Consider the following 27,788-nt stretch of genomic DNA (forward strand, 5'->3'; position numbering starts at 1 on the left):
TGTGTATGTGATATCTGGGCACTGGGGAGAAGACCCCATCAGAAGATCAGCACTGACTCAAGGTGTTGAAATATTGCCACAACATCCCAAGTAAGGCAGACTGATAATCAGTTTTGGGGATCAAAAGATGAACTGGGCATTGGGTATGGGAACACTTGTATCTTGAAAATGCACAGTTTTTAACAGGGTTGTTTTTTTCATCTTTTCTTGAAATTCTGGATCTCTGTAGTATCTATGCTTTTCCTTGGCAAGTATCCTGCTTGGACTGTACAATACAATCATCTGTTTATCCTTAAATTTCTCAACTGCTTCTGATTTTCATGCTAAACACAGTTCTTCATCTAGGGATGAAAAGGGAGGAAGAGAAACTTTTGCAATTTACTCCATTTGTCCATGTGTTTAATTTTCCCTAATTTTGGATGTACTCCCACTTACTGCTGCTACCCTCCAAAAGGGGCTTATGCCCAGTAAGGCATCATTTCAACAGAGAACACAAAAACTTCCACTGGTGATAAATTATCTGATCAAAAATCATTATGAGGAAGGAGAGAGCTTCTATGAAAACTACAAAACTTCCTGGAATTTTTCCAAAGTTATGTACTTTGTTTTCAGCCAAGAATACCTCAGCTGTTGCAATTGAGAACCAGAAGACTTCACTGAAAAATTTATATCAAAATAGTGATTTTCTTAGAAGGCTTGCAACAGAAAAAATGTTCAGCTAAAAGAAAATAAAAATTAGAGAGCCAGCATAGATTGAAAATATGCAACAATCGTACCAAGGATTTAATTCCTTCAAAAGAACTGTAGTGTAGTAGCCTGTCTTCCATTTGTTTAGTTTGTCAGCTTCTTCTGACACCATTGATCCTGCTATTTTTTTCTCTTATTTGCTTTAATTCATTTCTTGGGGTTGGCAAAAGACTTTGCTCAACTTATTTCAACTTCCAGAGGGTTTCCACCAGAGGTGGCGAGGACCCTTTTTCCTTCTCTCGCTCTCCCTCTACCCCGTGGAAGTTGTTATTCATCTTTCCTGCAGCACAGGTTTGGGGACTGTCTCACTCTTGAGTGCCTGTCTGCCATGAAGCCCCTGCCCCTTCCTCCCCCCTGCCTCATATGTGTCCCTGTAGCAGGGCTGCCACCTCCGTGATTGCTCTGTGGACCTCACAGCTGAGCACCTCTCACCAGAACGAAATTCACATTAGTCCTGGGACGGCTGGCTTGTTCCTCTTTAGCCAAGCTTTGCTCCCAATTATTAAAGCCTTTGTCAGGGAGGCTTTGATGCTAGGAATTAACTTGAAAGGAATTTGATAACCAAGGGCCATATTCATGATGCAGAGATCTCCACTGAAGGGCTCTCCCCCCCTCCCCAGCATCTCCTGAATTTTGAGCAGATTCTCTAGTTGTCATGGCAACAGCCTAATTTGCTCTCTTTTTGTGGTTTAAGTAAGCATCATGTAAAAGCTCCTCAATAAATGATGCTAAAACATCCTGAGCTTTGGTAGTGACATCGGGCAACTTGCCACATGGCTCAGTTTAATTGCTCTGAAGCTACCACCAAGTGCATAATTCAGGGTTTCCTTTAACACAAAAGCTCTTAAAAGTTTGGATGCCTGCAAGGGAGAGAGGAGGAGGAAAAGAGCAGCTGCCATTCTTCAGAAGTGAAGCAACTTGAGAAGCAAGAGGGGAGTTTTGTCCTTTTCTGAGGCTAAGTCCGTAACAGAGAAAGACAAAAACTTCATTGAGACTCTCACTTTTTCAGCCTTTAGATCACTTTGAACTAGGTGAGAAGGGCAAAAACATCCACTGTTCCTGTGCTCTATTCTCCCAGGGAAGGCAGCATGGCTCCATCCTACTTTAGGACTGAGATGGAGGTAGACAGCCCAGCAATTTAGGAGGTGGCAATCCCCATGCATTGTCCCAGCTTCCTGCTAGTGCCTAAAGAAAGGCACTGCCTTTAGGAAAACTTCTGGCCTGTCACCAGTGAAGGGCCTTTGTAGCTTTGCTGGTTCTTGGGCTTGACTTCACCCTGGTGTCCCTGTTGCCTCTGGAGGCAGAGCTGAGCCCACCCAGCCCGCCAGGCCTGGGAGAGGAGCCAAGCCAGGAGCTGGTGTAGGAGTTGCTTGAAGGAGTTTGGGCTCTAGTGCAAATTTGAACCTCTCATCATTGTGGTAGTAGATATACAGACTACTGAGTAAATATTAGCACATGGGAAGCAGAGTGCAAAGGGTGTTCTTGGACTCTAAGGGAAGAAGAACAGAGACTTCATCCTGCCTCTTTATTTTTCAGTTATAGTGGAATGGCACAACTGGTTGTTAATGCTGTGCACATGAGCATTTATTAGCAGTAATTTTCAATATTGCTGTGAATGGTCAGTAAAAATCCCTGTTGGCTGCTTGGTCTGTTCTGAGGATACCAAAGGGTTGTCCTGCTGAGCTTCTCTACTTCCACAATTCCTCCCATAACAATAAAGCTCTTTAGGCAATCAAGGTGGCCTGAGGCTTGATTTAGATAGTGGTGACCTTGTTGAGGGAATCTGCAATGGTCTGTAAGTCTTCAAACAAAGCATCACCTGAGGAAAAATAGCAGTATTTATTTTGGGACCAACTACTTCTTAGGAAATACAAATATAAAGAGTTGTCTCTACAGATTTCTGGTCAGGAGAAAAAAAAAAAAAATCAAGCCAAAACAGAACACTTTAGTAATTTGGTTTGGGGAGAAACTGCCACTTTAGTGCAGGTTTTTTATGTGGGGGTTCAAACTCCCACAGCAGGCATGTGAAATCACAGTCCCTGGGCAGTGCATCTATGAACCTTTCTCTTTTGGGAACCATGCACTTGCATCCTCTGGGTGTCTAAACTGATGGGATGGCAGCGCAGTTGCTTTACCAAGGATACTGTGATACAAGGCAGACTCTCCCTTTTCCCTGTGATCTACTTGTCTTGTCACTCCCTTCTCCAGAGCAGTTTCATTCTTTTCTCACATACTGCATTCAGGGAAGAGGCAAAGTGTTTGATCTGCTGCAGTATTGCTTTGCCTGGACAGAAATCTCTGTATCCATTAAGATGGTAATGACCATTCCCAAGGGGAACACTGTATTGTGGGCTGAGGATGGAGGTGCAACAATAAAATGGGAATGCCAGGGGTTGGGGGGAGGAGGACAAGAGGGATGGAATGGGAAATACAGGTGGGTAATCTAAGGTCTCCTTTTCAGGAGTGACAGACAGATTCTGGTTTCTTTACCCGCCTCTCTGATAAAAGCCTGACAGTGCAGGCGAAGTCTGTGACACCAGAGCCTGAACACCCTTGTTGTTTTACTAAATTATTCATTCCTGTTCCTGTGATAATATAGTTATAAGGAGGAGCCAAATTGAATTTACTGCCTGGCATTGGCCAATAGGGCGATAAGGATCCGGCAGAATGGGATGACGGTGAATCCTGCTGGTGTGCTGTGAATGTGAAGCAGGACGCACTGGCAGTTTGTGTGCAGGAGAGAAAGCGAATCGATCCAGGGGCCCTGGATTAGCAGGATAAGGAGAGGAAAGGTAAGGGAGCGGGTGGGAACGGGATTTGCCTGAATCATATACTGACCCTGTGCAGGAAGGCTGGTTTTGTTCATAGGGAAGCACTCTGCAGGCAATGTTTTCCCGCAGGGTTTGGAGGGAACAGGAATGCATGTGGTGGCACTTGCTCAGTGCCTGTGCCTTTGTCTTTATACGTGCTGCAGGGCTCTATAACGCTGCATGTTCACTGAGCGTGTCTGTACAGAGATTCCTGTGGTTTGTGTGGATCCAGCAGCAGCGCATGGAGCCTGTGCGGTATAAATGTAACCAGGGGAGTCCAAAGGGAGGAATTACCTCATGGGCAGAGTGGGGAAAACAGTAGTGCTTTCTGGTGTGATTGAAAATGAAAATGCCGAGGCTCTTAGTGAGCTGTTTGCAAACAAAACAGAGCAAGTGTGTGTGCATCTGTCTGTGCATGTACTGGACCTGCAGTGAGATGTTAAAACAGGAAAGCGGAGATCAGACTGGAGCATTAGGTGTCGCAGGTGGAGATAAATTGCAGGCAATCTGTGTAATCAGATTCTCTAACATGGAGAATGCAAGTGAGTATGGAAGTGGATTAATCCTATCTGCTGAGCTGGCTACACCTGGAAAGCAAGGGGGAGATGGGCTGGGAATCAGGACAGGTAATGTGACTGCTTAGGGAAACTGATGCTCAAACCATCCTGCCTGCTGTGCCTGCTGCTAAAGTTGTAGCTTATTGAGTTGCTTCCACAGATTTGTTATTTCCCTTTTAATGAGCATCTCTGAGGATCAAGTTAGAGCCCACAAATTCATGTTATCTGGAAAAAAAGGACAACATCAAGCAAATTAATTAGCCTCTGTCCTTCCTTTTGTTTCACTGCCATTGCTGTGATAACAAGTGACGGCTGGGCAGACAGGCAGGTGGGGGAAGATGGATCACAAACGTGGTAAGTGGTGTTAAGCCATGCAGACAGCAAATGTCATTTGCAGTGATCATGTTATAATCACACTTCTTCAGCTTACATCTTTGCAAGCCGGTAAGACAAGGCTGTCCCGAATTTGGGGTAAGCTTATTCCAGTCACTAACTGGAGCAGGGGTCACAGCTCACTGTAAGGCATTAAAATTTTTAGTTGCTTCTCACAGGGGCTCACCACCTCATTCTTTTCAAGCTGGGATCCAGAGGAAAGTGCTGCTGAGACAAAGACATTGCTCACCTGTGGATATCTCATTTCTGTTGCAAACTCATTCTTGTGATGAGTGTGGAGGGAGACACGTTTTTTGTGCTTGCTCAGAAAGCAACAGCCAGTGACTCCCTCCAAAAAGAGAAGGCAGAAAACCCCACAGGGAGAAGCAACAAAATGGCTTATCTTGAATTAGCCAAAACCTTTTGCCCAAATAGGTTCTCCTTCCTCCCTGACACCAAATTTCTTACATCAGGGGTCAGCTTTCTTCTACCCAAGCTTCTTTCTTCTCTGTGGTTTTCTCATGTGGCCTGAAGATGAAGAAAATGACTGATATCACCATCAAAGAGCACCTCCCTGCTCATGTCTGCCCATGACATCTCCTGAAGTCTCTGTGTTGTGCTCTTCTGAGTGATGGGCTGAGTCTCACCCCCTCTGCCTTGTCTTGCATGCAGCCCAAGCGAGACCAAAGGGATACTCACTTGGTAGAAGTATGAAAAGGCTCCACCTTGCAGAGGATATTTTTATTTGGTGATGAAAAAAAAGGAAACATTGCAGATTCCCGTAGGATAGAGGCAAGCCCTCCTCATCTCACCTGGAAATGCTGACTAAAAAATGGATCTAACACGGGGCATATGGTCATAGTTGAGTTTGACTCCAGCTTTCAAAGCACTCACATTAACAGAGTGAGTGAAGAAATTAAAAAATCAAGCCGGGCCATCTGAGAATAAACTCCCCAGCATAATAAAGTTCTTCCCCTTTGCCCCAGAAACAGAGGAATAGTCAAACAATTTGCTTATTCACACATTACAAAAGTCTGCACAGCTCCCAGGTGCAGAGCAGGAGGCTCTCTGTACTAAAGAGTGGGTAGATACTCATTGCTCCTGGAGAGTTCTTCTCTCTGCACATCAGAGGAAGTCCTCTGCTCTTGCTGGTTTTGGGAAGTGCACCTTCCCTGGGAGATGCCCACAGGGATTTGGCAGGAGAAGCATCCCTCTGACGCTGCAGCAGCAGCAGCAGCAGCAGCAGCCTGGTGTTGGCTTGCAGCAGTTACTGCCGGTTGGGTGCCTACATTGTTTGCTCCTGCCCTCAGAGTCAACAGGGAGGCTCAGGAACGGGCAAAGTGCCAGCGTGTTCCCAGGGAAGTTGACGTCATCCCCAGTTCACTGGTGCCAGACACCGTGCTGGAAACCTGAGGTCGCTTTTTTCCATTAATTGCTCAGATGATTAATTCTCGCAATGATATCATTTTCTTGGGTGGAGGTTAGGAGGTTGGGTGCTCTCGTAATGAGAGGCGCGATGGGATGCGAAACTTGCGCTCCTCATTGATGTTAACGCTAATTAGTACAAAGCAGCCACTGCCTGCTCCACATCATCCTTCCTCCCCCAGAAAAGGTACCATTTTTTTCTTGGGTTTTTTAGGGGGGATGAGGGGGTGGTGCCATGGGATGTGTGAGAGTAAGTGTTCTTACGGGATTTGCAGTATTGCAAATTCTACGCCAGAGGACTGAACCATAATGCCCCTCAACTTTCACAGCTGCTCTGCAACAAGGATTTTTGCTTTAATTATTTTCATGTTAACTACTTTATTTATGTCAAGAAAAAACAGTATTATCCTAATCAAAAAAAAAAAAGAAAAAAAGTGAGTTATTTTCTTATTACACAGTGGCTGGTGTATTGCATTGTGGTGTTCTCCCCTCAGAGGGTCCTGCTCAGTGTATAGGGGTGTAGGATCAATTTTTAGTTGGTCTGGAAATTCCCCAGAATGTCAAGTTTTGCAGTAAGTACTCTAGGATATTTAAATCTTTTGGGATGTTTTGAGGCTAAAAATCCCTTTCCTGTCTCTTTAATGGCTAAGCAAATAAGTCTAGAATTCCCAGGTGGGCATTACAAAGAGCTGTCCTGGCCCAGATACAATTATTAGCTGATGAAGTTGCAGCAGCTTGATCTGATAATCTATTGGTAGGTGAAACTGCTAACTCAAAATGTCAAACAAACCACCCAGGGCATTTTCAGAGCTGTTGTAAGAGTGTTTTGTGTCACACGACGTCACTGCTCTGCCACACGGATCCCTCTCGCTCACTCCACTGTTCTTCTCACTTCAGGCCTCTGTGGTTTTGGCTGACTTTCGTCCCCAGAGGTGTGCAAAGCCCTGGATCAAAAGATTTCAAACTGACCTGGTAAGACCAAATGTAAATCTTCCAATTTCTAGACTGGCCTTTTATTTATGGGTTAAAATGGTTTCCTTTCTGTTTAAGCAGTGGGGAATCCATGTTCTCTCTCCACTCTGGATAATTCTTCACTTTTCCCATCCTTTGTGATTTGTTGTGGTATTCTCCACCCTCATCAGATATTCCACTCTACCAAATCAGAGATTTGAAAATGTCAAGGAGCTTTTTAAAATGCTGACAAATAACAGAGATTTGATTAGCAACTGTAGCAGATCACTTACCAGTCCACTACTGTAGACTCATATATATTTATAATGCAGTTATTGAGGAAAAGTAAGTGATTAAGCAGAACTAATGATGTCTGTATTAATGGCTATCAAGTTCCAGATGTTCATCTCTTGTCTGTTTAATGAGGAATAATTCTACTATGTCTGGGCAGATCAAATGCTAAAGCAAGAGTGCAGTTTAGCTCTGCTGCCCTTAGCAGATTACACTGGCCACAAGAAAGGTGGCCCCGGCCATGTACTTGTAATTTAGACCCTGCTCAAAAAGGTAGGAAAAACTAATGACACAGGCTTGGAGAAGTAAGAGGAAGAGTCTGTTGTGTGGCCTTTGGGTGGCAATGATCTTTTGTCTTGGTGGCAGCCCTCCACTGCAAAGGGCTGAATTCTGTATTGCCATCAGAGAGACAGGAAGGGGAAGAAAAAGTTTTTTGCTTCCCAGGATGGTCTGTGGTGGACTGACATGGAGAGAAAATGTGAATTGGATGGAGTAGGAAAGACCCTTTTTCCAGGTTTCCTGAAAATGGGAGTATCCCCTTCATGTCTCTTTGAGAGAGTAACTACAGTCATTTTTAAAAGCACATTAGATTTTGCTCTGAACTATCAGACTGGTCTATGACCAAGACAGAGAACTGCTGTGTTGTATCATACTCCAGCCTGAAGAAGGCAAACAGCATTATGTTCCCATAGTCTGAAAAAGAAATCAGAGTCTATGTTAAAAGGAGGAAAAAGGTAGGACAAAGGCAGGACTGAAGAGCCATGTGAAAATCTGAACAAAATAACAGAGAGGGGTGTGCCTTTTTTTGGAAGAAGGAGATTTTTTGTTTCTGCCAAGCTTTATGAGTTTTGGCTGGTTTATCTCCTGCTCTCAGCATGAGCCAGAGCCAGCACTCCTTCCCTGTATACTTCAGCTGGGGGAAAAAAAAATTGCATTGGCTTCCTTATTTCTTCTCATACACGGGAGCAAACATACACATCCCAACTCCTTTTAAAAGATGGCAAACAGTGTCTCCAGCCAGGTCTTTACGGTTTGAAATGGCTGTTTGCTGAGCTCCCTCGAGTTTAAAAAGTGTACTACCTCCAGCCCTATGTTTTAATTTACAATTTAATGTTACATTTAGTTGACAATGGCACAAGAAGGAAGCAGTATTTTAACTTGCTGATTCTAGCCCTTTAAAACCACAAAGCCGTTTAAGAAAAGATACTAATTGACCAGTTGTTAGTAAAAGCCACAGCTAAAGCCACTCACATGGAGTCAAATAAGGCGTTTACTGATTCCCATCCAAGTGAATGGAGAAAGTCCCACTCCTCTGCAATTCAGGACTTCCAAGCCTGCTGGAAAAAAACAGCCAGAAATTCTTACATCATATCTTTTATGTAGCCAATGCAAAATATTTTTAATCTAGAAGGAGTGGTAGGCTTTCACCAGCACTAAATTAAGTTTATAAGCAAACACAAGCATATTTACATAGAGCTATTAGAAAAGCAAAACCAATAGCAGTATTACAGTCAGCTCCAGGATGATTCAGACCCTTAAAATCTGTCATTTAAAATATAGTAACACTCCTTTTTTAGATGAAGTGTATTATTTTTAATATAGGGTATTCTGGCCCTATGTGGTTGTCTTCTTTTGTAAAATACAATGAACATATCTGTTATGCCATCATCTTTCTCCCCCACTTTTAACTATACTTCGCTGGGTTTAGAGTAGGGCTGAAGAGCCCTGTAGTGCATTGCAGCCCAGGAACACAGCAAAGACATTCTTGGCTGCAGAAACACTTTTTTCTGACTCTGCAGAGCAAGCTGATAAACTCCAGAGGACGATGTTAGAAAATACACATCCTTCTTGGAGAAGGAAAATCAGGAGTTTTCTTACTGAATTTACCAGCACAGTGCAGTTGTTGATAGCCATTGCTGTAGAGCAGTGAACAATAAAATGAAAATTTGGGGTAAATAATGATCCCATGGTGCCAGAGGTGGTGGTCCCATGTGTTTCTGCCCTTGAGTCACCACACACACTTCTGATGCACTGTGGCCATCCCTGGCAGCTGCCGGGGGCTGTGGACACGGCGTGTGGGCAGGGAAGCACACTTGGCACAGAGCTGTTTTCTGAAGTGGGCTTGAAAAAACTAAATGATGTGACAAGCTAGGAAGCATTTATTCTTTTTTTATCCCCTAAGTTGTTTTGATTTACTGCTTAAAGATGAGACTCAGTGCCTGTATTTGCCTAAATGTTCGCTAAAGCATTGATTGCACTTTGGCAAGACGGGTTGGATGAAACGCTGTGCTCCCTCCAGCAGCTCAAGGCTGCTGTATTTAGCTTGATGCTTCTATCTAAAATAGGCCTGTGTGTATTTAGTTAATCTTTTGGGCAGGCTTTCTTACTTCAGCAGCCATGTGAAGTTTCTTTTAGCAGGAGAGAGAGAGGAGTAGGCGAGGTAGGGGGTTGCTGCTTTATAATAAATCTGACGGAGGCTGACAGGAATCCACATGAAGGTTACCTGGGTTTACTCTGGGCAGCCTTAATAATTCAGCAGAGCCTTTCAGTCAGGGCTTCCCACGCTGTTCCCCACAGGGGCAGTTTCACATATGAGAGTTCCTTGAGGCCATTTGAGGCACCAGCTACTGAGAAACACAAGGCATAGGAGAGGATGGTGCCTGTCAAGAGCTGCAGCTGACAATTCCTATTAATGTGCAGGGAAGCTTTTCTAGGGAAGATTCTTTGATGCCTCTGACTCTTGGTCACAGTTCACAGGCCTCTGGCTTTACAGATCATGCTTCTTTCTTGAAGGAAAGTGCCACCTCTTCCTTTTGCTGAGCCCCACGGTCAGACTGTCCCCTCCTTAGCTGTGCCCCTCAGAGCAGGACAGTCCCTTTAGTCACCCAGGGCAAACTCAGACCTTGCAAAGTCACAGCTGACATCTGCTGCAAAAATCATGCCAGCTGTGCAAGACCTTCCACCATTATCATAGAGAGGGGACACTTCTAACTCCCAAAGTTTTTTTCTTTTCAGAGAGAACCCCTTAAAAGTTGATGAGAATTTTGCTTGAGCTAGAAGGGAAGGAATTGACTTTCAGCTTTCTGAGATAGTTTCCAGTTAAGTAAGTAGCATTGCTACAGTTTTTCTGTATGCCCTGTTCTGCCAATAGCAGCAATAGCTGATTACCTCACAGAATGCTGTAAGACCAGTATATTTTCTAAGAACAGAGTAGGTGGTGAAGAATGAATAGACTCTTTAGTTGTCTGAATTCCTAAGCGCATGTTTTCATGCTTAGTGATAGGGCAACAAAGGCAATGGGCAGGTAAGGAAAACTCTGATTTTTTAAGGAGCCTTTTCATGGTGTAGTCAGAGGTAGCAGCTGATGGGGGAGGTGAAATAATATTCGAATCATAGAATGTCTTGGGTCGAGATCACCTAGTTCCAGCCCCACCCCTCCACTCCCCACCATGAACAGGGACATCTTACACTAGGTCAGGTTGCTCAGAGCCCTATCCAGTAATCATATCCAATAAATAACAAACCAGCTGCCATCTCCTGCATCTCTTGGCAATATTTTTTATTCAATTTTCAGGGCGACACAAATGGAAGAATCAGCTCAGGTACAACTGCTGCCAGACACTGCCTAGCAGCTGCTGCTCAAGATCTAGCTGCCCAGGACAGAGCTTCTGGTTTGCAGCATGAACATCTGAGCTCTCTTGGGATGCTTAAGCAAGTGTCTTTCCTTTGGGATGTCATGTGGTCATGCAGTCCTTGCTAAAGTTGGGAGGAAACACTGTTTTCTTCACTCAGCCTTTCAGGGAGCTGTTGCTTTGCTCTTGCTGCAGGGACTATGGCTTAGCTACAGGACTGGTTTGGACCAGCTGGTATTTACAAACTAGCCTTGGAGTTGTTTTTTCAGTCAGAAATTATAAACTCATGATGGGAGGAGATGGGAGAAACTACACAAGCTGCACTAGTGGGAGGACAAGCTCAATGATCCTAGTCTTCAAATTCATTTGATTTTTACAAGTGCTCTGCAGTGCTTTAGTGGTAATTGAAGAGATCCAAAGCAATTATCCTCTTTCAGAAATGAGATACTAATGATGGAGAGCTGAAGCGAGACAAGAGCAAGTGATTAAGCTGATAATAGTGAAAGACTTCTATATATTTGTTATCGTGCTCTGTACGTTATTGTTGCTCACAATATGGCCCTTGTCCTGGTTTTACATTTGTATTCCAATAGGAAGTGATTTATCCAGGATCCCTCATGCAACTCTTGGGAAAATACATGTGGATGTGCAGAGCCTGCCGCTGACATGTAAAGGTGATTCAATACTTTGATGAAGTTCAATGATGAGACCAGATTTTATAAACCCATCACTGGGGACATGCTTGGTTACTGTTTTTGCACTGAAGTAGATAAAAAGGGGACAGAACTCATTGTGTCTAAACTGGTTTATTTATAAAAGATCATTCAAACACTAATTTCTTACACATTATCATCTTCTGGATATCAACCAACATTTTTGCAGTAATCAGCTCTGAAACTGGACTCCAGTGACATTAGCAGTACTCATTTGAGCTGAGAACTCTGTACATCCTTCCATGTTAACAAGTAATATGTTTTTCAGGTAGATATAATTTTAAACAGTTGCTGTACTTGCGTTGTGTATTATTGAACACCTCTGCAATCTGTATTTATATCTCTGCACAGATCAGTCTCTCTAAAATGTGGCCCAATTTAACCTTTCCATGCTTTATTTATACAGTTACTGACTTGCTTAAAGTCCTTTAGGAAAAATAGAGGGAGGAACAGGTCTTTTGATCCACAAAAACTGAAAGACTTTTTCTTTTCTGTGCAGTCTTGGAATAAAGAGTTTTGTTTCGTGTGCTTTAGTGAACTGACTGCTGTACTGCAACATGCAGGGATAACAGCTCTGCCCTTCAGCTCAAACCTCAGGCAAACACTGGATATGCAGGTGTAAGCACAGGCAGATTTTGGCTTGTCATCTGAACAGGAGGAGGCCAGGGTGAGTGCCTCTGCAAAGCTGCAGGGAATAAGCACACTTCCTCAGCCTGCTTTATTTAACACCTGGCCATCCATGCCAGACACAGAAATCTTGAAGTTACACTCTAGGATTTGTATTTTGGTTTGGTTTGGTTTTTTAACCCGTTCTGTGCCTCCAAAGAGAGGCATTTGTTAAGAGGTGGCCAGAAAGTTTGAAACTTTCCAGCCTTAATGATCCCGAGAGTACAGGCATACTTCTGGGCAAGAGCTGGAAATAAACCTAACAGAGCAATGCAACTCTCCAGCTGTTACTCAGAGCTCTGTGCAGTTTGGTTTGGATTCTTCAGCTGATACTACTCTTGGGCACATCTGTTTTTTTTGTAAAACTATATCCAGAGTATAAGTGGCTTTTGTCTGTAAGATTCAGTCATGTGGGACAGCGCTACTTAGCTCTGAAAAATGCAGATTGCCCCAGAGAGGAACAGGAATACTTTAAAATGCTTTTTCTATCATTGCCTGTATCGCTGCACAGTTGTGGACAAGTAGTGACAGCCTACCTGTCCTGCTGGTCAGGACACAGATGTTGAAAGGGAGGCTCCAGTGTGGCTCTCAGCCCTGCTCTGTGAGAGGGCAGTCCAGCTGCAGAGATGATACATACTCCTCTTCCCCCTTCCTTCTCTCCTTTCCTTGAGACAGAACTTCTCAAAGCACAGGAAGGAGAACCTAAAATAGCTGTGCAGATTCATCCTTTTTGTTCCCTGTCACAAAATGGTTCTAAGAGCTGCTTTTTTCCTCCAAGAAAGCTTTTTCGTTTTTTCCCCCCTTCATGGTGGCTGTATACTCTCCAGGTCTTGAAAGGTTTGGTGGTTGGTTTCTTAAATAAGGCTGGCCACTTTTGTAACTCTTAAAAGCTTTGTAATTCAGCTATTGATCAGCAGGGGAAGCAGAGCTCTCGAAGCTGCCCGTGCTTGGCTCAGAGGTGCAGCTTGGAGGCATGTGAGCTGAGCCTCGCAAGATCTCTGCACCCTGCAAAATAAAACTTGTCTTCTTAAATGGGAAACCAAGGCACTGACACTGTGTGACCTTTCCCCAGGCTGATAGCAGAAGACTGTTAAAATCACATTGTATTTTATTTCCATCTGTGGGCACAGCCCACTAGCCTGGTCTCTCACAACTTTGTCTGGGTCCAGAATCTAATCCAGATCCCACACTCCTGCACTGTGTCATCTGATGCTTTTTGTCTAAACATAGTATCAGGTGTTTGGAGCCAATTATGGAGGGCTCCTACACCAGCCAGCATCAGCACAGACTGGATAGGCAAGCAGGCAGGAACTGGGAGCGAAGACAGCCTAGATAAAAGAGAGTGAAATAAGGTAATGATATAATTTATCACTAGCTTTTTAAAAGCTATTTTCTAATCTTAGCAGTACACCTCTGCTGATGCAACTCTTCATCAACAGAGTGTCGCTACAGGGATGATGTAAATTTATAGAGAGCTTTCAAAACCTGTCCAGATTCTTTATTGTAAGGGAGCTAAACACCTCCCCCTGACTGTCCTGCAGAGGCTCCTGCTGGTACCACAGATATACTTGACTTGCATCTCTCCAACCTGCAGCCGTGCTAGAGCAGGATCTTATGGACATTTCTGTGGTTGCAACAGGGAAGCAGGCACTGGCAATGTCACAAAGACTGGGCTGCTCAGTCCAGCTCTGGGACAGGGGGATGTGCCCTTGCTGGGGTGAGAAGTGTGTGGGTACCTGGTGGGAGCAAAAGGGACATGTTCCACAAACCCACACATCTTTTTATGTGTCTCCATGTGGTCAATACTAAAGATGCAAAAAGTGAAGAAAAACATCTCCCACAAATGCACAGCATGGTTTAGGATGGCTATCACAGAGCTTGAGACAACCCCTGCAGTGCTCCAGTTGAAGGTCTAACAATCCTCATTTTCTCTGGCTCTTTGGCAGGAATTGTCCAGCCAGTCAATCTCCCACCACTTCTACATCACATGAAAAAGCTGGCATCAAGCTGTCTTACAGTTGTGTCACAAATCTTGCCCAGAATGCAGCAAAACATTGTCTTTCTCTTCAATCATCAAAATAAGTCAATAGGTGTGCTCCAATTCTTGGCTTAGTCTTTGTGTTGCTACATGAGATGGGCACATATGGTTAGAAAGCAAACGAGCCACACAAAGGCAAATTACAGGTTTTATTTCTCCAGATATCTGCTGTTCACAACGTCAGGTGAAGTAAATCTCAAGTATATAATAAGGGGTTCCTTGCCATCTGGGGAAAATCTGGGAAACTGGAATATGATGGCGCCTGGAATGATTCAAGGGGAAAAAATGAGGCAGATGCAAATGACAGCAAAGCTTAGAAGGAATACGTTAGTACTAAGATGGTTTGGACTCCTTCAAAGGAGTTCAAAGGAAGACTTTTTTACCCCTAGAAGCATAGAACATTTGGGAAAGAAATTGAGGTTTTTGTGGCACCTTAAAATTAATTAGAAGCATAGATGCAAGAATTATGAAGTTGTGTTTGAAGATTTTTTTTATTTGGAAATATGCAGTAGAATTTTTGTCTTATAAACATTTCAAAAGTAATACAATTTGTGCTCCAAACAGAAAATCCTTCCTATCACTATCAGTTAACTAATAATTATCTCTTTAATGTATATTATAATCTCTTAGTTGTTTTTTTCTTGTTTCACAGCCTGTTGCACTTTTTTCCCCTACAACATATCTAGTTCACTGTATGGTAATGAAATATTTGGTTTACAAACATTTTGAATAACCAGTCTATTGTGGCAGAACTGAAATAGAGTAGAAAGAAAATGGCACAGGAATGAGGAAGTGTTTTTGATCACAATCAAGACATGAGCCCCATTAGCACTGGGCAAAATGCTGCAGTCTCCTCTGAGACCCTGTGAGCCGTCAGTCCCTGAGGCACCTCTTATCTGGATGAGCCCTAATGCATATTGGCAGGCCCTACATATTAAATACACCCAGCTTCTTGATTTTATTCAGATCAGCAGTCTTCAAAGCAGCAAGCCTCTCAGCTGAAGGAAATCCCTGCTCTATTAATGGCGTGTCTGGTGCCACTTTCACTCTTATCACCATGAAATCAGGACTTGCACGGTTGCTGTGGGAAACTTGGAGCGTGTCTCACAACACACAACATGAACTGCATCAGATCCAACATTGGGAAGGAAAAAGACAAGGCCTTCTAAACCCTGCTTACTTCCTTCTTATGATTCCATCCACTCATTATTTAGAGCATTTATCTCTACAAATTCTCTGGTTTGTACTGCTGTCTCCTGCTTTCCTTTCCTATCACCATGAGGAGCCACTTTGGCACGTATGTAACTATCAGCCGTAATGGAAGCATTAGTGTCGCTCTTGCTCGGGGTGGGAATGACCACAGTACTCCTGGGAAATAAATGGAGCCAGGATGCAAACTCAACTGACTTTCAGATGGAGATGGCTCTGTGGCATTCAAGGATTAGACACACTGCCTGCTCCAGTTGAGCTGGGTCTGTCTTTGCTGATAAGCAATTATTGATGTTGAACAGAGACAGGCCACAAAAGGCCTCCATAAGCTCATTGACAAGAGGATATTACCGCTGAGACAGCCCCGCAGCCATCAGGTGCCAAACGGGATTTCCAAAGTGAGAATAAAATGAGGAAATAATACATTGTTTCCGAGAAGTAGCACACTGTAATTTGTTCCTGGGGGATATTAAAGCTAGAGAGTATTATCATAATATTCAGGTTTATTTTTTGCTAGAAATGTTTTCACTATTATTCATGGCTTTAGTCATCTTCTTTTGCAATCTACTTGCAAGTCTGATAATCTTACAGAGGTATTTTTTCACTTCAGATTGTTTTTCCCCATCTTTCCCTCACTTGCCATTATGAAATAATAGGCAAAAGAGGAAGCAGACTAGCTCATTTGCTGTGCAAATGAGGGTGTAGCTCTTGGGAAGTGGTCCCATTTGCACTTGGTTTGATATGCACACCTCCACTATCTTCAGGAGATAAGGCAGCCCCCCCTACCACAAAACTGCTATGCAGGAAGCTCTGGCAGCTTTGCAAAAGGAAAATGCAGATAAGATTTGTGAAACCCAGACTTCCAGTTAAACAGCCAGCCAAGCAAGCAGAGAGGATTTTTTTTAAGATCTACAGGAATGCAGCAATAAGACAATGGAATCATTGCACCTTTATATGTTTCAATGACTTAGTGAAGCATGTTGAACATTGTGAAGTGATTTGCTTCTGACAAAGAGTCACCCTGCCATCTCTGACAATCTCTGTTTGAGCAGAGAAATCGAATGTACAAGAGACTGACTTCTTGTGAAAATCCACAGAAGAATGGGTGGAACTAGATGTTTCTTCAGATCTGTGCTGGCCCAGGCCATTCTCTGATTTTGCTCAGCTGCTGTCTAACACACAGCAGGAGACTTGGGCTCAGGGTAGGATTATTGTCCTGATAACTTTCTGCTCCCCTGCCCTGCCATCCCCTCCAGCAGCAGCCCCTGACTTCTTGCAACTGCCTCAAAAGACACCATGTGGCTCTGCTGGTGTCAGTGGAATATATGCTATAGATATACATGCTCTGGAAAATTTAAACCAGTGTCTACATTAGAGCTGTGTTTTATTGCTGGTGTTTGAGAAAGCTCTCTGCAAACTGAAAACCAACATGGAAACTCTGCTTCCCTCTGTTCTTTGGGCTGGCATACAGTCTTTCCAACTCTTACTCTTTTTCGTATGTGCTTCAGGTTTACAAAATATGGAGTATTTGGTGGGGTATCCTTTTCCTTACCCATATTGTAATTTCCTGATTTATGGATTTTCAGCTGTTGCTGAAAAATACCAAGAAATGTTTAAATATATGAACCTCTTGAACCCAAGACTGTGGCAAATGAAATAAAAATCCAAGAAAAATTCTAATTAATTTCAGAAAAATATGTTTTATTGTGCTTTCAGTTCTTCCCAAGAAATACCAAGCTATGCCTCGCTTGGGAATGCTGAAACCATTTGGGGTGAAACACTGAAAGCTTGACAATAATAAATAATCTCTTGTTTTCCTCCTTTTGAAATATACTAGAAATGTGGCAAATACAGTTTTAAAAATATATTGTATGTGGAAAGGCATCCAGCTGTATTTTGAGTTTCCTAACACGGCTGTCCCTCCACAGAAGTCAACTCCCACGTTATGTCAGTATGCCTGAAGGCAGAAAGGGATCCATGGGAATGTATTAAAACTTGAATGTATGCTGAGGACAATCTGCAAAATGGATGTGAGGTCAACAACCATAGGTCATTGGTTGTTGCCAGGGCAGGAGCATCCCCTCACCTTCCCACCCAGGTGGGGCAGAAGGAAGTGTGCAGTCCCTTATGGTGAGGTGGGGGGTTTAATCCCTCAGCATTGTTTTTCCATCCTGCTGCCTCCGGCATTGCTCTGTCAAGAGCAGTAATCAGATGCAGGTTGGTGTGGTTGTGTCAGTTCATTACCTGACAGCATGAGATAACAAGCTCAGGGGAAATCTAAGCCTGGGTAACAGCTATCAGCCAGATGAGCTGGGTTCCCTCCAGACACTACTGCGCATCAGAAAATAACCCAACTAGAGGTTTAAGTGAACATTTTGTTCTTGTTTTCTAACACATGTCAACAGGTTTTCTGAGATAACTTGCATCTCCATGGAGTATATCCTTGAGAGAAAGCAGGTAGGTGCTTGGCTGCTGTCAGTGTGTTGAGTGAGTAGATTGCATATCCTCCCTTGCTCTTCCAAAAATATCAGCCAGGAATTTTAACTGCATGTTAGTGAGGGGCTGACAGTGCCAGTCTCCTGGCTGCTGTTTTCAAGGTCAGCTCTAATGGACCTTCTTCTTGCCTCATTTAGTTGCTCACATTGCTCCCTCTTGATTCCCTGATGGTTCCTCCTCCTTCTGCTCCTCTCCCTGTCTCTCTTGCCTGCTCTCTTTCCTCAGGACTCACTCATTCTCCTGTTCCTTGGTTACTGTTTCCTCCCCCTGAAGTACAGACCAGATCCCCAGCCTGCAGCTCCATGGCTCAGATGCTGTTTTCCCAGCATCTTTCAGGAGCAGGTGTTTCACTCGGCAGCAGATGACTCCTGCTTGGTGAGAAGCAGCTGCTTGTCTTGCAACTTGAGGAAGTCCTCAGGAGCTGTTGCTCTGTCTGGAAGCAGCCCATGGGCTGTATTTCCAGCTGTGCAGGGAGCTCCCTTCCTGCAGGCAAGTTTGTGCCTGGCACAGCATTAAGTAGGTGATGTGTCACCGTGTGAGCCATAGGAAGACTGGTGTTCACAGGGAATGTACAGCTTGATGGTGTAGAGCCAGCAGCTCTCCTGCCTATGGCTCTGGAGTGACAAAAAAACACTCAGTAGATCAGTCTTGCTTCTGATGGAGGTGTAGGCTCCTGCATTTGTTAAAATTGCAGCCCTGCTCACTTGCCAGGGTAAGGTCTGTACATGCACTGGTGGATGCTGTGCTGCTGAGAGCTACAGAGCCAGATTTGGCCTGACAGGCTGAGCCCTCAGGAAGTCCACAGAGAGTTTCAAGCCGTAGGAAAATGAGGTCCTAACCTGCTCAGCCTGTGCCTGTATGAAAATGCCACTTGAAAGTTAAATAACAGTAAGTGTGAGTGATGCAAAAGCAGACTATGAGGTTTTCCAGTAATCAAAGCAGTGTGAACTGCTGGCAGAAAACCTCCTGGCAGTTTGCACTGCTCCCACTGCAGAGAAGGTCTCCTCTGTGGTGGCACTAATGGCAATTGACAAATTGATACAGGGAAGCCACCAATTACGTCATTAAAAAAAAAAAAAAAAAGATAAAATCTATTTAAATTACCTTGTCCAGCTCATTAGAAATACGTATGTAATGAGAGGACAGTCTGTGCCATCACTTTGAGATGCCCAGAGTCGAGGTACCTGACGGGAACCCCAGAGTAGAGCCGGGCACCGCTCACTGCTGCAGCAGTGTCATCTTGTTTGATTTTAACCTCTGTGTGCTTTGCCAGAGAGAGATTTCCCTGTGACATCAGGGCTTAGGCTTCCTCTCCTTCCTCCCTAAGCCAACGGCATGCAGCCCAGTCTTAGCAGATAGTGGAGCCTGTGCCAACCAGCAGAGGGAAAGGCCAGACTAAGTACAATGCCCCAAACTCTCTAGACAAGAGAATTTTGCCAGCTTCCAGCATCTCCTGGGCAACATCTCCCACTACGAAACCCCTGGTGGACAAAAAAAAAAGGGTCCAGGAGGAGAGTGGTCATGGCCTTGCACTAGGTATGACAAATTGTTTAGTGCGAGCACTGGGCACAATTTGAGAAGCCCCATTGCGGAGGAAAACTCTATGCCTTCCATACACGTCATGGAATACTCTGGCCTTACCCAGCCTCGGGACACCCTAGGTCATGAGCCTCCATGCTGTTCTTCCCTCACTGCAGGGGCCAGCAGAGACATTTGCTCATTTATTTACTTGCTGATGCTTTGCAAGTTACCCATGTTCATTTGGAGAGCGCAAATCTCTCAGGAGAGGAAGCAGCTGTGCAAATACCTGGCAGTGGGGAAGAAGCACCTTCACAAAAATGCAAGTCCTTATGGACCCTGTCCCAGGGATACTGTCTTTTGACAAGAGCCTTGTCCAGCCTGTGTGGCTGGGGGCAGGTTCCCTCCCGTGGCTGGGAGCTGCCACAGCAGGAACCAGCAGCTCTGAGGTTGTGCAAGTCGTGCAAAGAGCATAAAAGGTATCTTGTGCTGCAGGCACTTCTCCCAAGACCAGTATCAAATTTATGCCCCACATCTTGCCAGTTAACACCAAGGCCCTAGAAAAGAGCATGTCTAATAGCTGTACACAATAATGGGATACTCATTTGGACCCCTTCTAACAATAGACGTCTTTGGCATGCTTCTCATTAACCAGGACTGCACCTACTCCTTATTGTCACTCAAGGGAGTGGATTTTTCTTATTGGTGTTATGCAAGGGGAAAACACAGGTTCATGAGCAGAGGACAGCACAGCACATTTTTACCCAGTCTGTGGTATATAAATCCCTCAAAGCCTTTGTAGGCTGTACTACCCAGGTCATCGTGGACAGGTAACAGTGGATGGCACTGTGCTGGCACTCACCGTTCCTGCAGTAGGACAAGTGTTGTGTGGGTGTATATGTGAGGTGAGTAGCTAGCTCACAATTCATGGGTACTCTCCATTAGCTGCTTTTTTGAACAATTGCTGCAGAACCAGCCAGTGCTGCTAAAGTGCTCCCTGGAGTGTGTCTGCTGATGTTGTGCAGTCACCGGGTGCACCAGGACCAGGCGGGAAGTCAGCACAATACCCTGAGATACATTATCGACTGTGAACGTGGCAGGAAGTCATTAAAGATTTCCTGAGCCATTCCCTGGGAAAAGACCACCTCCAGGCTGCAGCAAAGTCAGAGGACTTGCACTGCCAGGGCTTAGAAAGCAAAACAAAAATTACTTTAATAAGCCAATGTCAGCAGCAGGGAGCCTTCTGCTCCGGATGGATCCTGTGCCTGTGGAGTCGGGGTGGTGATGGACAACGAGATTTGGGGACATGCCGAGGGGCTCTTTGTAGCTTGCTGACTTCCAGGTAGGCTCATCTGAGCCTCTTGAAGTGTTTGGGGGCTACAAGAGATACAGATGTGGACAGGTCTGACTCCTTTGTCTGTAAAGCTTTGTAAATCCCTGTAGGTGAGAATAAATGAGAGCTTATTTTAAGAAAGCTATTTGGTTGCTCCATGAGCTCTCACCCACAGCTCCAGGAGGAAGACTGGCAATTAATTCTCTTGGACAACTGGGAAAAGACAATTTTCTGCCATCAGGAGGCAATCAGAGTTTGGCACAAGAGGGTGAGCAGTAAGGGAGACCAAACCAGGTGAAGGCAAGCAGCTCCAGTATCTGTAGGGGGCCATTCAAAGAGACTTGAAGGAGGTTAGGCATAATTTAAACAATGATATCACGATGCATGAGACTCATCTCACTTGATGTGTGGGATAACTCTTTTTTTTTTTTTTCTGGAAATATGTTTGTCTTGAAAAACATATGTATTTTACCAGTAATAATTTTCTTTTGTTTTTCTCCTAAATCTCACCAACCAAAACTCAAAGGCTGTCTTAACAAATAACAATTCCTTGGGAAATTACTGTGCAATTCTGTCTTCTGGGATGTGCCTAGAGGTGATTTTTTTTTTTAAACTGTGAGATTATTTAATTACCAAAATATTTAGTACTCTGAGTAAAAACAAAGTTATACCATGGTTGAGGGAGAAAAGTCAAATACCCACATTTCACTGTGTTAATTTTCTCACTTGAAGAGCTGAGCAGAATAAATTTTCATCAAAACAAAGCAAACAAACAAAAAACCAAACAAACCAAAAACACCAACAAGAGAGGAAAAAACTATGTGAAGATCAGACAGCCAAATTTCTAGTTCTGAATACCTGCAAAGTTCCTACAAGTGAATTTCGAAAATCAGAAAGTACCAGTGAGCACCTGGCTTAGAGTCTGAGTGCAGAGAGGAGGAGGGGCAGAAAAGAGTAATTTCTGTCACTGAATTTGATCAAAATGTGTGTGGGAATTTTTCTGCCATTTGTTGTTTATATCCTATTTGAATTTCAAACATTCGTTTCTTTCATTCAGAACCTTGCTCACAAGCCTACCAGAGATGATACAACTTTATATCCATTTGGATTATTTGCTAGTTATTCTGTAATTTTTAACGCACAAGATAGCAGAAATAAGATGCCTCTCTTTTTAAAATTAACATTTATCTGAGTAATTTTTTCTTTCTCCACAGTGATAGAATTGTTAGCCCCTAAGCTAGGGCAGGCTGGTCTGTACTGACCAGAAAACATTTGGGGATGAGAATCGTGACACATATTTTATCCTGTTTGACTGTAGCGGTGTGGAATACTGCATGGCAACCAGCAGTCTTTTCTTCTCTTGTTGATTAAGGTACCTGTCCAAGAGACCAAAAGGGGGTCACTTATCTCGGTCTCGCAGTATGTATCTCACATACAAATCTTTGATTCTCTTCCCACAGGAGAGAAAGCAAATATAGCTGACAAAATTAGGCATATATCTCCAGCACGATTTCAAGGGGTAAAGCCTGCCTTTCTGGACTTTAAGAAGACACGGACACAGAGACATCCTCCAGGACTGGTAACAGCACAGTTCAGCCTTGCTCTTGCTGCGAAAGTTTCCCCACAACACTGCAGCAATGAATTTCCTCCGGCGGCGTCTCTCAGACAGTAGTTTCGTGGCAAATCTGCCCAATGGCTACATGATGGACTTGCAGCGCCCCGACAGCTCCACCAGCTCCCCGGTTTCTCCTGCCACGGAGAGAAAGCACCTGCAGCCACCCCAGCCCTCACACTCCTCCTCTGCCGGCAGCAGCATCTTCAGCTCCATCTCCAGCGCCATGAAGCAAACCACGCAAGCGGCCGCGGGACTGATGGATCACTCGGCCGGGCCCGCACCGCCCGTGGCACAGAAACCCAAGATCCTCCTGGTGATCGATGATGCGCACACGGACTGGTAAGTCATGTGTGATCCCCCACTGAATTCGGCTCCACATTCTCAGCGATCTGGGAATCACGGATAATCGGCAGGGGGTGCACGGATGCTTTCACATCTGGGTCACCAGCTCTGGCCCCAGGTTGGTGTCTGTCAGACAACTTGTGCGAATGGCAGAGTGGGATTTTTCATAACTTCCTTGGTAAAAAATGTTCATTTGGTATTCATTGACCAACTTCTTCATAGCCTTAATGTGTGAACACATATAGGGAGTTCTTGGCTCAGCAGGCTTAGCCAAGCTGTCATATCTAGCAATGATCTTGAGAGGTCACAGCTGAAGGCGTGTTAATGATGTGGCTCTGGACCTTAATCCACTGTGTTGACTCTAAAAATTAAAAGTGACTCAATCTCTCCAGCTCTCCATCTCTTGAGCTTTTCTCTGTATGCAAATTTATGCAAAAATTATGAAAACCAAACTTCATACTACCTGTCAAGGGCCCTTCACCTGCTAAGCACAGCAACAACTATTGGCAAAAGGATCTCAGGCTCAGCTAAGCCTCAAATTTGTCTTATTCATGCAGGTCTCTGTACAAACAAAAGTTTGGAAGTTTGTTTCCTATCATATTGGGTAGCACAGTACACTTTCCAAAGTGTTCCCAATTTAAGCCTTCTGAAATGTTAGAGAAATTACTTACTGCCTTTTGTATGCTCCTATTCAAAGTCAGCTGTTTAGAAAGCTTTAGGCAACCTGTCTGACAGCCTTATCTGGGGGAAAAATCCTACCGAATGTGTTGGGAAGATGATCTTGTTTCATCTGCCACCTTATCGCAAGACATAAGAAAGAAAGAGTAGTCCAGGTAAGGGGACAGTAATGAAGACTTCAAAGTGAAAGAATTTGGGTTATTTGGTCTTGGTCAAGGGAGATTATTTTATTTTTCTGTTCATCCCACGCCACTCTTTAGTACAGTTGTCACCTTTGGTCTTTAACTAGAAGAGCGGGGACAAGGTGAGACCTACCTTTTTAGGTGTCTCTTCACAAACCAAAAGCTTAGCTCTTACCTAAATGAGACCATGACTGAATACAACTAGGTCAGGCATCTTCAGCCAACTTGAAGTAAGAGAGGGAAAACAGTGAGATTTTTCTCAAAGGAAGAACAAGAAAAGTCCCTGATAAGGGTCACCATGAATGTTTCCCTGCCCTAGAGCCTTCCATCACAGTAGCAGTCCCTTAACGCCGGTTCCGTCAATCGGCAGCACCGGTCTGGCTCAACCAGACCTGGTCTCTCTTTCCTGGGTGCACCACGCGTCTCCTGCCGGCTGATGCTCACTAACCTCTGTCTCTGCAGTGTTTTTGCAGTTCCTTGGAGATGCTGCCAGGTGGCAGTCCCTTAACACAGCATCCCCAGTCTGGGAATGGGAGTGCTTTTGATGCACAGTTCCAGCATCTGGGGCTTACCCGGCACTGTGTAGTCCAACCACTGTAATCAGAGAGGAAAGCCCTGGCTGAAAGGCCAGTCTAGTTTTTCCTTAAGATTAATGGTGCTGGAAGTAGTTAGGGCAGGGCAAAAGACAAGGAGGGGTTGGACCCTGCTGCAGTGTTTTCATGTTTTAAAATACACACAGTTCATTTGAATCCCTGTCTTTATATCTCCCAGCTGCTGCTCTGTCATGCAGACTTTGTGGTCTGTGAGCTGAGCTTGCTGAGGCAGCAGCAGCTGGGATATATAAAAAGGAAGTATACCTTCCTTTAAACAAGGCTACCCATGCTGTCCTCACTCCTCCACTCCTGTAAGCACTTCTTGCATCCTGCTGTCTTGGCTATCCCTCTGCTGTCTATAGCTTAGCAGTTTCTAGGAATGATGAGATACCCCTTTCATTTATCCCAGCTCTCTGACTCAACCCACAAGTTTGCAGGTATCAAATGCTGCTTGCAAAGACTCCCTGCCTTTACTTTCTCTAAGGCTGTGAGGACACCCAACAAAATTAGTGTATGAATTCACGATCAAACCCTGATGTATGTATGACATGAAAAAACAAGGAAAGAACATTACTAACCCTTGCCTTCCATGGCTCTTTGTAGCATGGACAGAAATGCATGCCTGGAAACTTCCACTGCTGAAAGGCTGGTCCTTTCTGAGAGAGCATACCAATGCAACCATTCCAGTGGGCCACAAGTGCTTCCTCCTGGTGGATTTTTGTGTCTCCAGGAAATTCAGTGAGCCCTTGAGAGCAGCACTGAAGAGCCATGGTTTTGTGGATGTCTATCTTTGGTAAGGTACTTCTGAGCAGAGGCAGTCACCTTCTTGGTCTCAGCCAGGGTGTTGTGTGAGTTCAGGCTGAGCAGCCTCAGGAAGCAGTGCTTGCCTTGTGAGAGCCCAGCTGACAAAGCTGATTACCCAGGGATTCTGACTATCCACTCTGCATCATGTATGGAAACAGTCTCAGACTTTGGAAGGTGAACAACAGCACATTGTTACTTCTGTGCTGGTGATTCTGGGTTTGGAAGGAGCATTATGTTTGTAATTCATTTTGCCTCTGCCTCCTCTGGTCTTTTTACTTGTGAAACCTTTGTGTTCAGTTTTCAAGAAACTCTTTCCTTCTCCTTTTGAAATAGCTAACTAAAAAAATCTCAAAGAAATAACTACTGATGTGCTGCCCTTATTTCAAGGGTGAGGGGCTTCCACAGTTCCTCCTGCCCCTGAGAGCAAGTTACATAGTGTTTACAACAAGGACCAGCTTGTTCACAGACAGGAAGGGTGAGAGACAGTGGAATCTGCCATTTGATTTCTCTTCTCTAAATGAAAACACTTTCTCAGAATTGGAGACTAGCAATATTGCCAAGCCAGACATTAATTTATCATCACTGTTTGTATTACAGCAAAGGCTGCAGTTGTGGGTTAGGATGAGGTGTTGCACAAGGGCTCGATGAAATGCTTTAACAACCCAAACAGGCAAGTGCATGTTAAATGCACTTTAAAGTGACAAATGACAATCCTTTCTATTTTTGAGGACCTACTATGTCTCTGATGGTACAGTATAGCACTAAATTTCTCTCAGAGGTCTGAAGGAAAGAAAGAGCATCCATGGGAATCCATGGCCTGTCTTCCACCATAAAATCCTTGCCGTTCTTGGCATATGGCAATATGCTCTGGTTTATTCCTTAGGCAAAGTACTATAAAAACAATGTGAGTCCCACAAAATATGATCAGCTGCTTTCTGCATTAGCAGCAGTAAAAGAAAGGTACATTCTATTAAGAACAAGGGAACTCACCCAGCTTTCTGTTAAAGTGGCAACATTTTGACAAATTTTCCGTTCTCCTCAAAGACGCAGCTCTAGACCTTGCAAGGAAGCACGCAGTGAGTTGCCATGTGTAGGATGTGCCCGAGAGGAAAATCCTACCTATACAGCTCCCTCGTGCTCATGGCTTTGACAGGCAGCCCTCAGAGGCACGCACAGCAGTGAATCTGCCTGTGCATCAACACACCAGGGAAAAGCTTGGCTTCTCTTCTGTCATTATTGGCACATTTCTCAGCTGGGGAGCCTCCACCTGGAGAATGAGGCTCCTTCTGGTTGGCTGGGAGTATCTGTGCCTTGGGAGACTTCCAAAAACACATCCACAACTCACCTACAGCAGCTGCCAGAGAAGAAGGAGCTCAGACATGAGTACAGGTGTGTGTTGGACACGCAGCAAACGGGAGCAGGACCATGAGCAAGGGGGACAGCAGACCACAGGTGGTGACACATGGGCCAGCTCCAGCAGCCTGACCTCAGCCAGGAGGGAAACATCCCACCTCTGGCAACCTCCTCGCCCACCATGCTATTAAGCAAAATTGTGCTCTAGCTGGATTGAATTTCTCAGCAGATCAAACAGGATTTTGCAGTGTGAATTATTAACCCCCATCCTCTGTGAAAGTGCTCAGCTTTCCAGCCTAATGCCTCATGTTTAAACAGCTTATGGGGGAAGTGATCAAGCACAGCTAAGGCTCCTATTAGCCACACATGCTAAAAGCATTGCTTTCTGGACCAGACAGCATAAAGAGTTGTTCTTGTTGCATTTGCTGGATATCTAAGTTACATTTGTTAAACAGCTCATCTGGCTTTTTAAAGCCATTGGTGTGTTTTGTCCACATTTCAGGCTGTTTCCAGAGCTCACAGTGCTGTTTGCTGCCTTGCCCAAAATACACGTGCCCTGTGTGCAGCAGTTACACACAAGAGGATTGTGAAATGCTTCACCAAAAAAATAAGTCACAGTGGAGACACAAAATTGCATTGTTTTTTTCTCCCCTTTAATTCACAGCCAAATCTGCCTGAACATACTGTCTCCAAAAATTTTAAGATCATGGAAGAGAGAAACTGTGATTAATACTGAATGAAATCCTCTTAAGACATTTAAAATGGTTCTTTGTATAGCAATAACGTCATGATTCAGGTCTAATTATGGATAGATTTGGCAGGATTACTGTCTTATACTGATCAAAGGAAAATACCAACTTCTTTTAATAAAAAAATTATTTTTGCTTTTGTAACATGAAAATATTGAGCCCTAAATTTGTCATTTGCCTTAAAATTTGATTGTGAAATAACAACAGTCTAATACTGAATTTTAGTGTCATGGGAGTTCCTAAATCCTGGGGTTTTTTCAAGGAATTCCTTTTAAAAATATTCAATGAGTGTCATGAGTCATTTCATGCTTTCAGAAAGCTAAAGGTGATATACTAAGGCTTCCATTAAGAGGAATATTTCTGTTCCTAATTTATTTAAACATAATGAGAAGTTTTGGAATTTAAGCTTTGAACTTCAGAATTTGCTGGTAGAATTGCAAACTTTTGTCTATATTTCCTGATAAGAAAGTCCCAAATCATCTAGCATGTTGGTCACTCACAACAGATTATTATGAACAAGTTTTTATTTACACAGTGGTGAACTTTTAAGGTTTCACAAGTTCTGTCCAACCATGCTGCAGTAATTTGAAAGAACTTACACATAAAATACATATTTTCACAAATCTGGTTAGAAAGTCCTTATATTTTCGTCATTTAGCTTTGTCTACCCAGGACCAAATATTTTTGTTCCTACACTTCTTGCCAAATTCCACT

The 27,788-nt window shown here is 44.0% G+C and overlaps 1 protein-coding gene across 2 annotated transcripts in view; it reads left to right on the forward strand.

Annotated features, from left to right (window-relative positions):
• Window positions 1–3,413: 3,413 nt before the first annotated feature.
• The window catches only part of SYN3 (synapsin III), a 190,000-nt gene continuing 165,625 nt past the window's right edge, over window positions 3,414–27,788 (forward strand). The window contains exons 1-3 of one of the 2 annotated variants that reach the window (XM_015627320.3): window positions 3,414–3,539; window positions 6,809–6,883; window positions 22,219–22,712. In XM_015627320.3, the coding sequence (XP_015482806.1) occupies window positions 22,396–22,712 (317 nt within the window). In that variant the 5' untranslated portion in view covers window positions 3,414–3,539; window positions 6,809–6,883; window positions 22,219–22,395. The remainder of the gene's footprint in view (window positions 3,540–6,808; window positions 6,884–22,218; window positions 22,713–27,788) is intronic. The other variant, XM_015627321.3, reaches the window with a different exon arrangement.

Source organism: Parus major, chromosome 1A (assembly GCF_001522545.3).
Source record: "Parus major isolate Abel chromosome 1A, Parus_major1.1, whole genome shotgun sequence".
In the NCBI taxonomy this organism is placed as follows: Eukaryota; Metazoa; Chordata; class Aves; order Passeriformes; family Paridae; genus Parus; species Parus major.